General features: G+C 47.5%; 1 protein-coding gene across 2 annotated transcripts in view; it reads right to left on the bottom strand.

Moving 5' to 3' along the window:
* PRICKLE3 (prickle planar cell polarity protein 3) overlaps positions 1-14,831 on the bottom strand; it is a 35,577-nt gene that overhangs the window by 4,681 nt on the left and 16,065 nt on the right. For both annotated transcript variants that reach the window (XM_081894146.1, XM_081894147.1), the window contains exons 4-7: positions 13,302-13,415; positions 6,063-6,200; positions 2,722-2,925; positions 324-510 (exon numbers count right to left, since the gene is read on the bottom strand). In XM_081894146.1, the coding sequence (XP_081750272.1) occupies positions 324-510; positions 2,722-2,925; positions 6,063-6,200; positions 13,302-13,415 (643 nt within the window). The remainder of the gene's footprint in view (positions 1-323; positions 511-2,721; positions 2,926-6,062; positions 6,201-13,301; positions 13,416-14,831) is intronic.

The following is a 14,831-nucleotide window of genomic DNA, read 5'->3' as shown; positions in this document are numbered from 1 at the left end:
GTTGGCAGGAGCAGGGACCGAGTAATGGGAGCTCATCCCATCGCGGGGATTCGAACCGCCAACCTTCTGATCAGCAAGTCCTAGGCTCTGTGGTTTAACCCACAGTGCCACCCGCGTCCCACGTGAAGCATAGCCCGATCCAATTATCTGAGAATTCATATAAAGGAACCTGCAAATGGCCCCCCAGGAGAATTGCCAGGAGAACCCTCTTCCCAAACTGCCCCCTTGCCCAGTGCCCATCTGGAAACCTTAGTTCTTTCTGAAAGCCAAATAGACTGTACAGAAAGGACCCGCCTGTTCAAAATAGCTCTGGGCATCCATACCAATGTGCTCGCCACAGGCGTCACAGTACTCTGCGTAGAGGCTCTCATAGCAGCGGCAGCAGTAGGGGCGGCTCTGGCGCATGATGTACCGCTGCCCGCCCAGCGCCTCCTCGCACTCGAAGCAGCAGAAATGGCGCATGTGCCAGTGGCGACCTTCAGCCTCTGTGCATTCGTCTGCAAAGATAATCTGTTGGGCAGGGCAAGAAAGGGAGCCACAAGTCAGAGGGGAGGAAAGTAAACAGAAGGCAGACGCCTCCAGCCCTTTGTGGGGAATCCCACTCACAGTCAACACAACAACTTTGAGCAACTCAGACAAGTGAGCCAAGGGGCAAAGAGGAAAATGTTGGGGAGGGGAGCCCAATGGCATTAAGCCAACTAGAAAATCCCTTCTGGAACTCAAGGCACGGCAAACAGTTACCGCCTTTTCATGAAGTAACGTCCCAGGAGAGCTGTACCAAGTGCGCTTCCTGAACACATAGAAATCTGCTCTGCCAGGGAGGTTTGGGAACCTGAAATACACACCTCTTTCCCTTTGGTTCCTCCCTGGAAGTGGTTTACAATAATAAAAACGACAGGTATTTTTAAAAAATCAGCATTACTAAAACCAAGAATGAAATAAAAACAGACTCCAAACTCCAATGACATAATTATGATCCATTAAAGAAACCAGGGCAAAAATGACGAGTCTTGAAGGCTTTCCCAAAAGGCAAGGTTGCAGAAATGGGATGGCAGGTGTAGATACTAGCTGAGTTAAGAAGAGGAAGAAGAGTTTGGATTTGATATCCCGCTTTATCACTACCTGAAGGAGTCTCAAAGCGGCTGACATTCTCCTTTCCCTTCCTCCCCCACAACAAACACTCTGTGAGGTGAGTGGGGCTGAGAGACTTCAGCGAAGTGTGACTGGCCCAGGGTAACCCAGCAGCTGCAGGTGGAGGAGCGGGGAAGCGAACCCGGTTCACCAGATTACGAGTCCACCGCTCTTAACCACCACACCACATTGGCTCTCCAAAAAGGTTTCCCTTATTTTAAGAGTAAGACGAGTCCTGCTGGATCAGGCCAAAGGCCCACCCTACCAGAACCCGAGCTCAGCGGCGCTTTCCCAACATGTAATTCTCAACTAATGGCATTCGGAGGCCGGCTTCCTCTGATAGTGGAGGTGGAACATCTATGGATTTATCCTCCATGAATTGGTCAAAACCCCTTTTATAGCCAACACTGTAAAAGGCCATCCCTACACTTTCTAGGGAGATGTAATTCCGATTTCACGCTTTTGGGCTTTATATTTACATTGGTTTTCATTGTAAGCCACCCAGAAATGTTGTGGAGTGGCATAAAAATGCCGTAAGTAAGTAAAAAAGTGTGTGTGAGAGAGAGAGAGGGGGGGGAGTGTTTGTGGACCCATATATATATATATATGGACCCAAATGTTTTTTTTAAAAGGCTGCTTTACAAAAATCCCCAGGAGGACACTTGTTCCTCTTCGCCCTTTCTCAGCTTTCCCTTCCAGTCGTCATAATAACTACTGACATCCATGAGTGGTGAACCAGTGCCCAATTTTTGCTTTTCAAACTAAAAACTAGTCATCGCCCCTGTCCCACAGCCATATCTCCTAACATTCTGTGTTGTGTTGTGTTAAATAATTTAAAATTTAAAAAGTAATTGGCTTCTCGACTCAGCAAAACTAGGCCTGATCATCATCTGGCATAACAGCATGCGACCTGGTGCACAATTTGGAGAAGAAATCTCAAAATGTGTGTGCACGAGTGCGTGTGTATCAGGGCTGCCAAAATTCAAAAAGTGAAAATCTGGACCGACATGTGTTGCCATACGTATGGATTTTCCCAGGCATTCTAGAATAGAACAGAATTTATTATTTATACCCTGCCCATCTGGCTGGGTTTCCCTAGCCACTCTGGGCGGCTCCCAACAGAGTATTAAAATACAGCGGTCTGTTAAACATTAAAAGCTTCCCTAAACAGGGCTGCCTTCAGATGTCTTCTAAAAGTCTGGTAGTTGTTTTTCTCTCTGACATCTGTTGGGAGGGCGTTCCACAGGGCGGGCGCCACTACCGAGAAGGCCCTCTGCCTGGTTCCCTGTAACTTTGCTTCTCACAGTGAGGGAACTGCCAGAAGGCCCTCGGCACTGGACCTCAGTGTCTGGGCAGAACAATGGGGGTGGAGATGCCCCTTCAGGTATACTGGACCGAAGCCGTTTAGGGCTTTAAAGGTCAGCACCAACACTTTTTTTGTTTTTTGCGGATTTCTGCCCAGACACTGCTTCCGACTGCAGTATTCTGGGTTTCTCTAGGAAATTCCAGATTTATGGCAACCCTAGTATCCATCCATCCATCCAATATCCCCACCCTGTGGCCTTCGGAGTATCTGCCACAAACCCTCACCTCATCGCAGGCCTCACATCGCGGTTTGAGGCGCTCGGCGTGGTGACGCCCACAGTAGATCTTGCCGCCCTGGTAGAAGTAGATGAGGTCAACGAGGAGCTCCCGGCAGGTGGTGCACACAAAGCACTGTGGGTGCCAGCAGGCGCCATGCCCAGCCCGGCTGGCAAAGACCGCAATGTCCCCACCACAGATCTGCTTCCCGCACTGCCAAGGAAAGAGAAACCAAGAGCACTTAAGACTTATATAGCACTTTGCAAAGGGTTCGAAGCACCGCACATACGTTACAGAAGCCACAGGTTCTCTATCTCTCTAAACCCAAACTGTCCAAGGCGGTGGTCACCTTTTGAGACTTTTAATTCAAGGTGCTGCTTATTCGCCAGAGTGCCATAAATCAGACAAGGCCCTAACCGTGCTACTGTTTTCTCCCATATAACCCTATGAGACTAGAGGCCTTCAGGGAAAGGTATTTCCTCTTCAGAAATAAGACTCCCCAAGGCTCACGGCAGGGCCTCCTCAGGGGTGGCACCACAACTGTCACCCTCCATTAGGAAGCCACGCTTCTTCCGGGGCTGCTCACCAAAACAGTTTGGTTTACACAGGAAGCTTTATGAGGGTGAGCGTGCTCTGAAATGATCATGTTGCTGCTCTATTGCTTTTGTGCACAGTTTGTGTTTCTAAACATTTCTTGTTTCATTTGAGAATTTTCACTGAAAGGCAATCAACATAATTTAAATAAAAAAGAGAAGAACAGAGCTGAGGGTTGGGATTTTTGTGTGTATTAAAAGAGCCAGGTACCTCATCTGAACACTAGATGTTGCTGTTGCTCCTCCAATGTATTTTAACTCTCCTCATGAACCAGGAGCCAAAATTCAAAATTTCCATGTGGTAGGTGCAACTCACAGCCCACATATTTCCTCTTTCAAATTTTTTAGAGACCAACCCTTCCTGTGTATCACAGAATGCAAATACAGTGGAACAGAGCTACCTTCATAACTTTCTTGGGCAATTGCCACGTGTGTGTGTGCACGCGCGCATACACACACACACATACACACACACAGAATCCAGGAGCCATAACACACTGCCTACTGCAGCATCTGCCAGCGTGGTGCCCTCCAGTTGCTTGGGGGTCTGTAACTCCCCCCTGCAACCATGCTCACCGGGACCGATGGGAACTGTCGTCCACCAACATGAGAGAGCAAGGAAGGAGGCATGTGGCAGCAACACGAACAGAAGGCTGGAAGGAGGCTCTCGCCAGTGGACTGTAGTAGCTGTCAGAAATCCCAGCTGCTACAATAGTCCAGGTTCACAACAAGGAGTGAATCAGAGCCATGTCAACAATTCTTATCTCCGACATGCAGAGATGGGTGGAGAATGGAGCTCTTTACCAACACACAATGGCCCAGGAATGACCCGGAATAGAAGCAAGGGTGTGTTCTGGGATCACCCTGGAATTTGCTGCCCTTGCCAACAGATCACAAACCCTGATTCAACTTCCAGTGAAGCAACCTCAGCATGGAAAGAGCAACTTATGCAAGCCCCACTCGCGTAGAATTCCCTAGAGCACCAGCACTGCTGGCATGGGAAGGAACAGCATGGATCAAGAGACCAGCCTAAGGAGCGCTTGCATGCATGACCACAGAGATGCTGGCCCTGAGCACCAGGAAAGACCATTCACAGCACACAAATTGGGCCTAAGTGTGGACGTGGGTGGCGCTGTGGTCTAAACCACTGAGCCTTGGGCTTCCCGATCGGAAGGTCAGCGGTTCGAATCCCCACGACGGGGTGAGCTCCCGTTGCTCGGCCCCAGCTCCTGCCAACCAGCAGTTCAAAAGCACGTCAAAGTGCAAGTAGATAAATAGGTACCACTCTGGCGGGAGGGTAAACAGCGTTTTCGTGCGCTGCTCTGGTTTGCCAGAAGCGGCTTAGTCATGCTAGCCACATGACCCGGAAAAACTGTCTGTGGACAAATGTCAGCTCCCTCGGCCAGTAAAGCGAGATGAATGCCGCAATCCCACAGTCATTCGCAACTTAACTGTCAGGGGTCCTTTACCTTTTTATCTTTATGAATCTAATTATGAAGCCCAACTGATAAGATCTGAACTTCTGGATTCAGGTTCAGCCACAGTGGATTTAACAAGCCACCAGAGGTTTGTAATGGCTTCTACACATTGAGCTGAACCCCGAGAATCTGCTGTTGCGAGTGCTAAACTAGACGTTGGATGAAATATTTTTGTTTAGTTAACATGTCTCCCTCTAAAAACCAGTATGGGGCAGAAGCAAGAAGAAATCCCGATGAAAGAAGAATGGCAGACAAAATTAATGGACTATGCAGAATTGGATAAAATGACAGGAAGGATTCGAAACCTGCGAGATCAGAGATTTGCAGAAGTTTGGAAAAAATATAGGAACTATTTGAAGAGCAACTGTAATCAACAAATTACGCTAATAGGACTACAAGAAGTTTTGTAAGGAAAAATATATGAAATATTGCAAAACAGAGAAAGAAGAGAAATTAGTCAGATTGAAAGGTAATAATGAAATTAAGAAATGTATATTAAGTGCTTAGATTGGAAAATTTTCAGATGTGACTGATGGAAGTCCAAAAAAATTGTATAAGATGTAAAAGTATGTTTAATTACTGTTGAAAATGATATGTTAAAACTAATAAAGAAACCAGTATGGGGCAGAGGAGGAGGCCACAATTTGAAGGGCAAGAGTGACCGCTTCTTCCAGCTCTCCTCCCCTCGGCCCAAGTACGCCATGTCTGGAGACGCCAGCTGGGCAAAGTTGACCCAGGGAGTGTGGAACGCATGGTGAGAAGTGGCACGCAGAAAAAGGGCTAAGCAAGTTTCTCCCACCTGCCACTTCCCCTCTACAAAATCCCAGACCCTCTCTGCTGCTGCTGCTGCTTTCTCGATGTTCAGCAGTGGACTGGGCTGCCAGCCCCACTGGTCTTCTGCCAGATATGTACTGTATTTTTTGCTCTATAAGACTCACTTTTTCCCTCCTAAAAGGTCAGGGGAAATGTGTGTTTGTCTTATGGAGCGAATGCAGGCTGTGCATCTATCCCAGAAGCCAGAACAGCAAGAGGGATTGCTGCTTTCACTGCGCAGCAATCCCTCTTGCTGTTCTGGCTTCTGAGATTCAGAATTTTTTTTTTCTTGTTTTCCTCCTCCAAAAACTAGGTGCGTCTTGTGGTCTGGTGTGTCTTATAGAGCGAAAAATACAGTAGCTTGGCTCTGAAGACTTCTCTGTGTTCAGTCTCCCAACCATTCTTCAACCCTGCCCTGGTTCTCAAACTGTGTTGACACTGGCAGTGCCAGAGTGAGGCCCAATACCTGCTCACAAATGGCTCCGGTTATGGTGACGGGGAAGAGGCGGACAGTCCCACGTCCCAGGTTCTCTCGCTTTCGTTGCTGTGAGAATAACTTCAGTTCTTTCGCTTCTTCCTCTTCCAGAGAGCTGCAATACTGAGCCTGGGCAGAGATTTTTGGGGGAGAGGGGAGAGAAGAGTTAGTCAATGAGGGCCCAAAGCAATACTGTCAAGATGTCTTCTCGTCTGCTGCTGTTCCAGAGGCGATTTGCCTATGTCCCCAAAGGGAGCCCCCAAAGAAAAAGACATGTTGTAATTAAAACCAAGACCAAAAAAAGAGGACTCAGCTGCTTAGCTCTCACTCTGGTTCCAGGCCTGGGGCACAAAGATCAAAGGCAGCAGCAACAAGTAGAGCCACACAGCCCTGCAGCCAGGCAGTGACCCGAGGGAAGGTGAAACTTTATAAGAAGGAAAATAAATAAAATGTTTGCCCTGCAAGGATGAAACCGCACAGCACGTCAAAGCGGGAAAGAGATGTCAGCGCATATCTGAAGGTCTTTTTCCAGACTATGTCTTTTAACGCACAGAATTCACTGCGGTTACCCATACAATCTGCAAATGGAGGTGGGTGGGATTCAGATAGTGCTGCCTCCACCATCAAAACTGTCCCTGGAAAATCGTATTTTTCCTGCACTGAAGCTGCAAATTGCTAAGAAAACACAATTTGCCCCTTTTGGAATGATGCTGTTATTATATACAAAGCACCACCGACGTAACACGGCGATTTACAGAGTTAACATTAAGAAGCAAGGCAGGGCTCTGCCCCGATGGGCTTACCATCTTAACTACTGTACAGCATCTAATGGTGTCTGTGACACAGCAGCAGGGGAATGGTGCAAGTCAATCCATACTCTTTCAGCGCCATTTTGAAATGTCTGTCTTCTTTCCCATTCCCATTCCCAAGTGCAGATTGTGATAGAGTTCACCTTCAGCTTTTGACAAGGATGGGGGGGGGGTTTGAGGGGGGCGGGAGAGATTCTGAACTTGTGTCCCCCTAACAGCCATCGCCTCCATCACAGGTTGTGTCTTACTTTTTGAAACCCAAATTTGGTTTTTGGTTCCCATTTAAAAATGTGGTGAGATTCAAACTGGGAACTCTAGGCCAGGTCCTGGAGGTAAATAAACTACAGAGGCCACCTTAACCCTCCCTCCCTCCATTCCTTCCATCCTGATTGGCTACCAATGGACGGACGTGGGACAGCGCCTATAGAAACCTCTTGGGTTGCACAGTGCTGCAGTTCCCATCAAATGCTGGCCTACCTGTCTCGTCCTTGCCCCACCCTCCTTCCCCACCTGGGGGAACCCACCAGATACTCAGCCTTGGGCTCCAGCCAACCATTGCCCCAGGACAAGGCACACCCTTGGAATGGCAGCCCAGTTTTGTTAACCTGGCACCTGTGGGATGAGGACTGGAGTCCTTGCCTGGCACTAGCCGGCCTTCCCAAAATCCCTTGGCAAAGGGCCATGTTGTTTTATAGCTCCCTGAATGAGGAAATCACTACTGTACCCTTGTTTCCAGAATGCTGAATGGCATCATCGGGCGTCTTCCAGCCCTCTCATTACAAGGAAGGATAAACCGCAGTCCCCACAGCTGGTTTCTCTAATACTAATCAGGATCTTTATCCGATCCTTTCCCCCCTCCCCATCATCATCATCTTGAGAAGGTTCGAGAGCCCTAATCTTTTTCAATCTCTCCGTGTGCAGAAACTCTTCCAGTTCCCTCATCTCCCTGTGTTTGCCAGCCTTGTTCCTTTGGTTTCAGAGAAAGGACCCACAAAGTGTTTGGGGGAAAGCAAAAGCGAGGTCTATAAAGGGTGGAGAGGGCACAGGCCTCCAAAGACGCCATTTTTGTAGGAGTCAGGTGCCTTTGCTGTGAAATAATCCCAGCGCCACCCTTATCAGAACTTCCAATATGAACGAGAAGTGGTTTTCTAGCGTAACACCAAATACAGAGGATTTTCACCTCAGAGTCGCCAAGGGACAGCAATGCCACTCCACACCCATAGGATTCATGGCCAGTGGCAGCTTTCTTACCAGAAGTTCAGGTGCCAACGTTTTCCTCTTACCTCTACAAATCTCACAGAGTGCTAAAGATTAAGGTATTTCTGCGTTTGTGTGTCTACACCAGGGATGGGGAACCTGAAATCCTCCAGATTTTGTTGGATTACAACAGGGGTCGGCAAGGTTTACCTCGCCTGGGCCGGTTCACTCCAGTGGAGATCCCTCTGTGGGCCGGATTGCGTGTGTGTGAGCGCGCGCCCGCAATTTCCGGCGTCTGCATCTGCGCAGACACAATTTCCGGTGTCTGCGCATGCGCAAATGAGATTTCTGGCACCACAGAAGCGAGTCCCCATGCCATGCTGGTTTAGCACAGCGCGTGGGGTCTTACCGAGCGGGTGGCTCATGGGCCGGTTAAACAACCGCCATGGGCCTGAGGTTGCCTACCCCTGGACTACAACCACCATCATCCCTGGCTATCGGCGATGCTGGTTGGGGTTGATGGAGGCCACCACAAATTCCTCACCACCGATGTAAATGGAGAACCATCCACTCACAAGGTGAAGCCAGGTCAACACCACCCAGCAGCCTATCAAATCCAGACAACTAACGGACAGAGCACCAGTTCCTGATAACAAGCAAGTATAAAGAGAGCCCAAGCCTGCCCATACCTGGTGGTTTGAATACAAGCACAATGGAGAAAAGAAGACCATCTTCCAATATCTAAAGGGCTGCCACATGGAAGATGCAGGTCAGGACTCGAACTCATGGCTTCAAGTCACAAGAAAAGAGATTCTGGCTAAAAATCAGGATAAACTTTCTGACGGTAAGAGTTGTTTGACAGTGGAACGGACTCCACGAAAGGTGGCAGACTCTCCTTCCTTGGAGATTTTTAAGCAGAGGTTGGATGGCCACCTGTCGTGGATGTTTGAGCTGAGATTCCTGTATTGCAGGGGGTTGGACTAGATGACCTTTGGGGGTCCCTTGCCACTCTACAATTCATCCAAGCAACCCAACACACGTGTGCCCGTAATATCACAAAAACAGCCAGGTTAAGACCCCAGGCTCCTAGCAAGCGAAAAGAGAGGATACAAATAAAACAAAAACCTGCGCAAACAGCATTTTACATTTCCAGTCAGTTAATGGTCACCACACACCATCTGTCCGCGTTCCCCTTAAGCCAGCCCTTCCCCATGCCTGTGGGGAAAGTGTTTTGCTGGCGACGTCCTTAGCCATGCATTGTGCAGACCTGGCCTAGCAATTTCCAGCAGTGAGGCTGCGAAATGGCATTGTGCTGGGCCTCTTCTTTGGAGAGCACTTAGCCTAATCATTAATCCAGCCCCCTGGGAGCAACAGACAAGAGCCTTGTGAATGGGAAGGGCAAAGGTATTTAGCACAGCAACCTTCATCCGATTACAATCTGAAGTGGAGGAGACCCCCCAGGCCACAGATCTCCCCCCTTTGCTCTTTCCCTGCATACATACAATCAGCGCTGGGAATGCTCAGCAGCCCTGTTCAAGTGTGGAAACTGTTTCCCCTCCTAAGACATGGCTAGGCAAACTAAGGCCCGGGGGCTGGATCTGACCCAATCGCCTTCTAAAGCCGGCCCACGGACGGTCTGGGATTCAGCGTGTTTTTACATGAGTAGAATGTGTCCTTTTATTTAAAATGCATCTCTGGGTTATTTGTGGGGCAAAGGAATTCATTCATATATATATTTTTCAAAATATAGTCCGGCCCCCCACAAGGTCTGAGGGACAGTGGGCCAGCCCCCTGCTGAAAAAGTTTGCTGACCCCTGAAGACCTCTAGTTTTCATTAAACATTTCTAGCCCTTATTGAGACGTAGTATGTGAACCACGCTTCGTGAAAAGTGTCCAAAGTGCTGGGCTGGGGAGGGAACACATCTGTGTGACTTGCATGGTTTTTACATTCTGAAAAGCTCAAATTCCCCTTGATGAAAGATCTGGATTACCTTAGTGAATAATTTTTAAAAAGGAAAGCAGTGGGGAAACAGACTACACGAAGTGCTGTGCATTAATTAGCAGAACACACAGGACCCGTTTGGAGAAGAATGCCTGCTTTTTTCTACTCTGATTATCAGCCTGTCAAACACACAGAGATTAATCCCAGTAGTGCAGATTGCAAACAGAGAGCAAGAGGGAACACATTGCCTGCAGAGCAGATACCTGCTGATGACTGAAGGCAGGAGGACAAAAGCCACACACAGAAAGTGAGAAGGCAACAAATATATAAAAAATAAAAATCTCCACCTCAAGCAAGCAAGCAAAACAAACACAACCACCCTGGGGAAATTCCTTTCCGATTCTATAGCTGGCAATGGTTAAACCTGCTGCCCTCCAGATATCTTGCTGGACTCCAATTCCTATCAGCCTTGACCAGTATAGCCAGTGGTGCATGGATGATGGGAGTTGTAGTTTAGCAACATACAGAAGATCACTAGTTTCCCAACTCTGTGGGCCCTTGGTTTGCATGAAAGGATCTATAAACTCCCCCCCTGTGAAACAGATAGCAAGCCCAAGTTGGGGAAAGGAGGGGGGGAGATCTCAAAAAATGAAGTTTGGAAAGGGAAGTAGGACTGTTTATTATTATCATCATCATTGATTTCATGAAATTTATATACCACTTGATTGTAAAAAATCAACACACGACCCCAAAAGTATTTTATAAAAAAGATAAAAGCAAGAAAAAATTACAACAGTACTTTAAAAACATACCAAAGGTTAAAATTCAAAAATACATTAAAATTCACATCAGCATTTCAAAGCAGCTGGTAAAAAGGTAAAGGACCCCTGACAGTTGAGTCCAGTCATGAATGACTCTGGGGTTGCTGCGCTCATCTCGCTTTACTGGCCGAGGGAGCCGGCGTTTGTCCGCCCCTTTTCCTGGTCATGAGGCCAGCATGACTAAGCTGCTTCTGGCGAACCAGAGCAGCACACGGAAATGCCGTTTACTTTCCCGCCAGAGCGGTACCTATTTATCTACTTGCACTTTGATGTGCTTTCGAACTGCTAGGTTCGCAGGAGCAGGGACCAAGCAACAGGAGCTCACTCCGTCACGGGAATTCGAACCGCCGACCTTCCGATCGGCAAGCCCTAGGCTCAGTGGTTTAACCCACAGCACCACCTGTGTAGACTTGCCTAAATGAGGATGTTTTTAGCTGGCGCTGCCACATTAAAAAGATCAAATTCTCACGAATATGGAATAGGTATTAATGTGGCACCTGTAGGATAAGAAGTTCAAAAGCAATAGGTGTGGGGAGACAAGCACCTCCACGTGCATTCCCTAACATGTGAGGGAGAGGTGTGCCAAACCCCTAAACTAGCCCAGCCTGCAGCCCCCAGCTATCCAGCAGTCCCACATACAATATTAATAATAAAGAACGGTACACATAGAAGCCTCTTCCTTGTGATTAAGAACCCTGGGCTGCTAATAGAAGCTTTTTGCAAACTTGCTCTATAAGGTCTTAAAGTTTGGATTTGGACCAGCCCCCTAGGGGGGTTTTCTACAGCTGTGGGGCAGCCACCAAGGCCTCTGTACACGCCCTTGCTGTTCAAACACAGTGCCTGGATTGTGACAGTCACAAAGGTGCTCTCAGTAGATCTGAAAAGGGAAAGATGAAAAGGAGAGAAAGCAGTTTCCGAGGCATGCAGGCCCGAAGGCCATAAGGGCTTTATAAATCAAAAGTCGCATACAGAATTGAGTCCTGAAAGTCATGTGAAGCCGATGCAGACATTGAGCCCTAACTGATGTGCTCCCAGCAATTTGCCCCAGCCGGGACTTTGCACGGAGACCTTCAGGCAGTCATCAAGGGCAGCCCCACATAGGAGGGCACTGCCGCCTTTGAATGAATGAATGAACAAACGAACAAAGGAATGAATGAGAGTTGCCAGCTCCTAGTAAAAGAAAATGAATGTTAATTTAAAACAAAAAAGTCTACCCTGCTTTTCTACGGTATGGGGGAGTTCTTAATATTCTATTATGTTTTTGTATATGCTGGAAGCCGCCCAGAGTGGCTGGGGCAACCCAGTCAGGTGGGTGAAGTACAACTAATAAAATGATTATTCAAAAATATGTTATTATCAATGCACTCAAAGCAATTAATAAAAACACTAATCCAGCAATAAGGAAACAGCAGACACGGAGAGAAAATCTGCAACAAATACGTGTCTGGAGAAAACTTTCCAAAACCCACCTCACAAACGGAAAGAAAGGGAGCCTGTTCATAGCTGTCAACTTACAGATTTGAAAATAAGGGACCAGCAGCCTCGAAAATAAAGGGATCAGCAGCCAAAATAAGGGATCAACAATTACTTTGGTAAAATACATATTTTGTTGCGTGCAAATGGCTTTAGATACCTATTAGGTCCATAAATTACCATATAGCATATATTCAACACAAAAAAGCAACAATTTGTTGTTGACAAAGGACAGCTGGACATAGAAAGGGCCCCATTACCTTCAGTAGCTTATTTAAGGGACATGCAGCGGGACCATGGCGCTGGGATAAGGGACTGTCCCGCCAGATAAGGGATGCTTGATAGCTATGAGTCTGTTTGATCTCACCAGGGAGGGAGTTCCATAAATGTGAGGCAACATCACCAAAAAGGCCCGGTCCCTAGCGCCTGCCAGCTGTATTTCTAAAAGTAGTGGACTAACAGCAGGGCCTCAGTTGCAGCCTTCAATGACGGAGCTTGCAAAACATACATCTGGTCACCACCCACAGGGTTACCCGTAATCAACCTGTTGGCCTACAGATGTTGTTTGACTACAATGCCCATAATCCCCAGCCAGCACTGGATGAGACTGATGAGAGTCGTCGTTTGAGCCCAGTTTACAGCATCCTTTTGAATTCTGCTGCAAAATCTGTACAGTGGTACCTCAGGTTACAGACGCTTCAGGTTACAGACTCTGCTAACCCAGAAATAGTACCTCAAGTTAAGAACTTTGCTTCAGGATGAAAACAGAAATTGTGTGGTGGTGGCACGGAGGCAGCAGGAGGCCCCATTAGCTAAAGTGGTGCTTCAGGTTAAGAACAGTTTCAGGTTAAGAACAGACCTCCAGAACGAATTAAGTTCTTAACCCGAGGTACTGCCAATACGACCCCTCTGAGCTCGCAAGCTCACCCATTCCCTCTTAAATCATCCTGTTCCTTCTCAGTGTGGAATAAAAAAATGCCCTTCTCACCTCGCTGTCATGGGGGGGAAGCTGGTGGAGCAGCTGGCGAATGCGGTACCTTTCCCCAGGGCTGTTGACGTACGGGACTTTGTCCTCTGGGAGGCAGCTGAAGAACTGATAGACCTGGAGGTAAAGAGAGCCATTAGTGGGTCAAATAGGGGAGACCAGAAGGGAGGCTCACAAGGGCTAGAGTCCTGCTGCCCAGCAGCCCAAGCAGAGGCCTTCTGCTCCGTCTCCAAGTTTTCCAGGAGTCCAAGGAAGGCAAGTTCTTTACAGGAATGTTCAAAATGTGGAAGCGAATTTGGATTGACGCGGTGATCTCCTTCAGGCTACATCAGGCACTGCCAAACTTGGCCCTCCAGCTGTTTTGGGACTACAACTCCCATCAACCCTAGCTAAAAGGACCGGTGGTCAGGAATGATGGGAACTGTAGTCCCAAAACAGCTGGAGGGCCAAGTTTGGCCATGCCTGGGCTACATTCATACCACATGTTTAAGGCAAAATGGTGCCCCTTTAAACAGCCAAAGGATCCTGGGAAGTGTAGTTTGCTAAGGGTGCTGAGAGTTGTTAGAAGATGCCCTATTGCCCTCACAGAGGAACAGTTCCAGGAGAGGTTTAACTATCAGTCCTTCTTCACAGGGAACTCTGAGAATTGCAGCTCTATAAGGAGAACGGGACTCCTAGCAACTCTCCAAACAGTGCACAGGGAGAGCTACTCAGGTGCACCGGATAGAGACCACTCTGAGCTCATAAGCTCAGCGCATGGCCTGAGAAAAAGCACTCTCTCTTGGTCAACATGCCCCATGGGTTTTCCTGATAATCAACAAGATAAGCAGGGTAAACACCTTGTACAATGAAAGCAATGGAAAGTCTTAAAGAAATGTTTCTCAGTAATCAGCTTAAAACAAGAGCTGTGCTAATCAGATTACAGCCTGGCCTTGCTGAAGTGATCAGATTTCACAACACACCCCCTACAAAAAAGGCAGCAACTGGTTTGTAATTAAATTGACACCGCCTCTTTTTAAAAACTTCCTACCATGTTGTTCTGAACAATCCTCAACTTTATTAAGGTAAAGATCAGACCAAATGACTTCCTTTAAAATAAAAAGTGCACCGATTATCCTAGCCTGAAAATTTTAGAACATCAGTTGACCCAGTAAATTGCTTCTGAAATTTAGAATATCACTTGATCCACTGATTTCAATGGGACCTAAGTACAACTAAATGAAGCTGCAATTCTGTGCTCACTCACCCGAGAGTAGATCCCATTGAATTCAATGGGGCACACTTCTGAATACACTCCTATGGGGTTGCACTGCTAGTCTGGATCCAACCCAATGTCATCTTTGCTCTGGGGATGAGTGGAGGTCTGAATTTGCATCTTACAGAAGTAGTTTTTCTACTCACTCGAAATGTGTCCCTGAATGCATTCTATTAGTCCCCCTTCTCAATACACAAAAATTGCTGCCATTCACTATTATGGGTTAGTCAGAGAAGGAAAACACTTGCGACAAAAGGAAAAAACAACCCTTCGTACGT

Source organism: Podarcis melisellensis (genome assembly GCF_964234715.1).
Source record: "Podarcis melisellensis genome assembly, chromosome: 17".
NCBI classification, from domain to species: Eukaryota; Metazoa; Chordata; class Lepidosauria; order Squamata; family Lacertidae; genus Podarcis; species Podarcis melisellensis.
The sequence above is the reverse complement of the archived record's forward strand: the minus strand, read 5'-3'. Positions and strand labels throughout refer to the sequence as shown.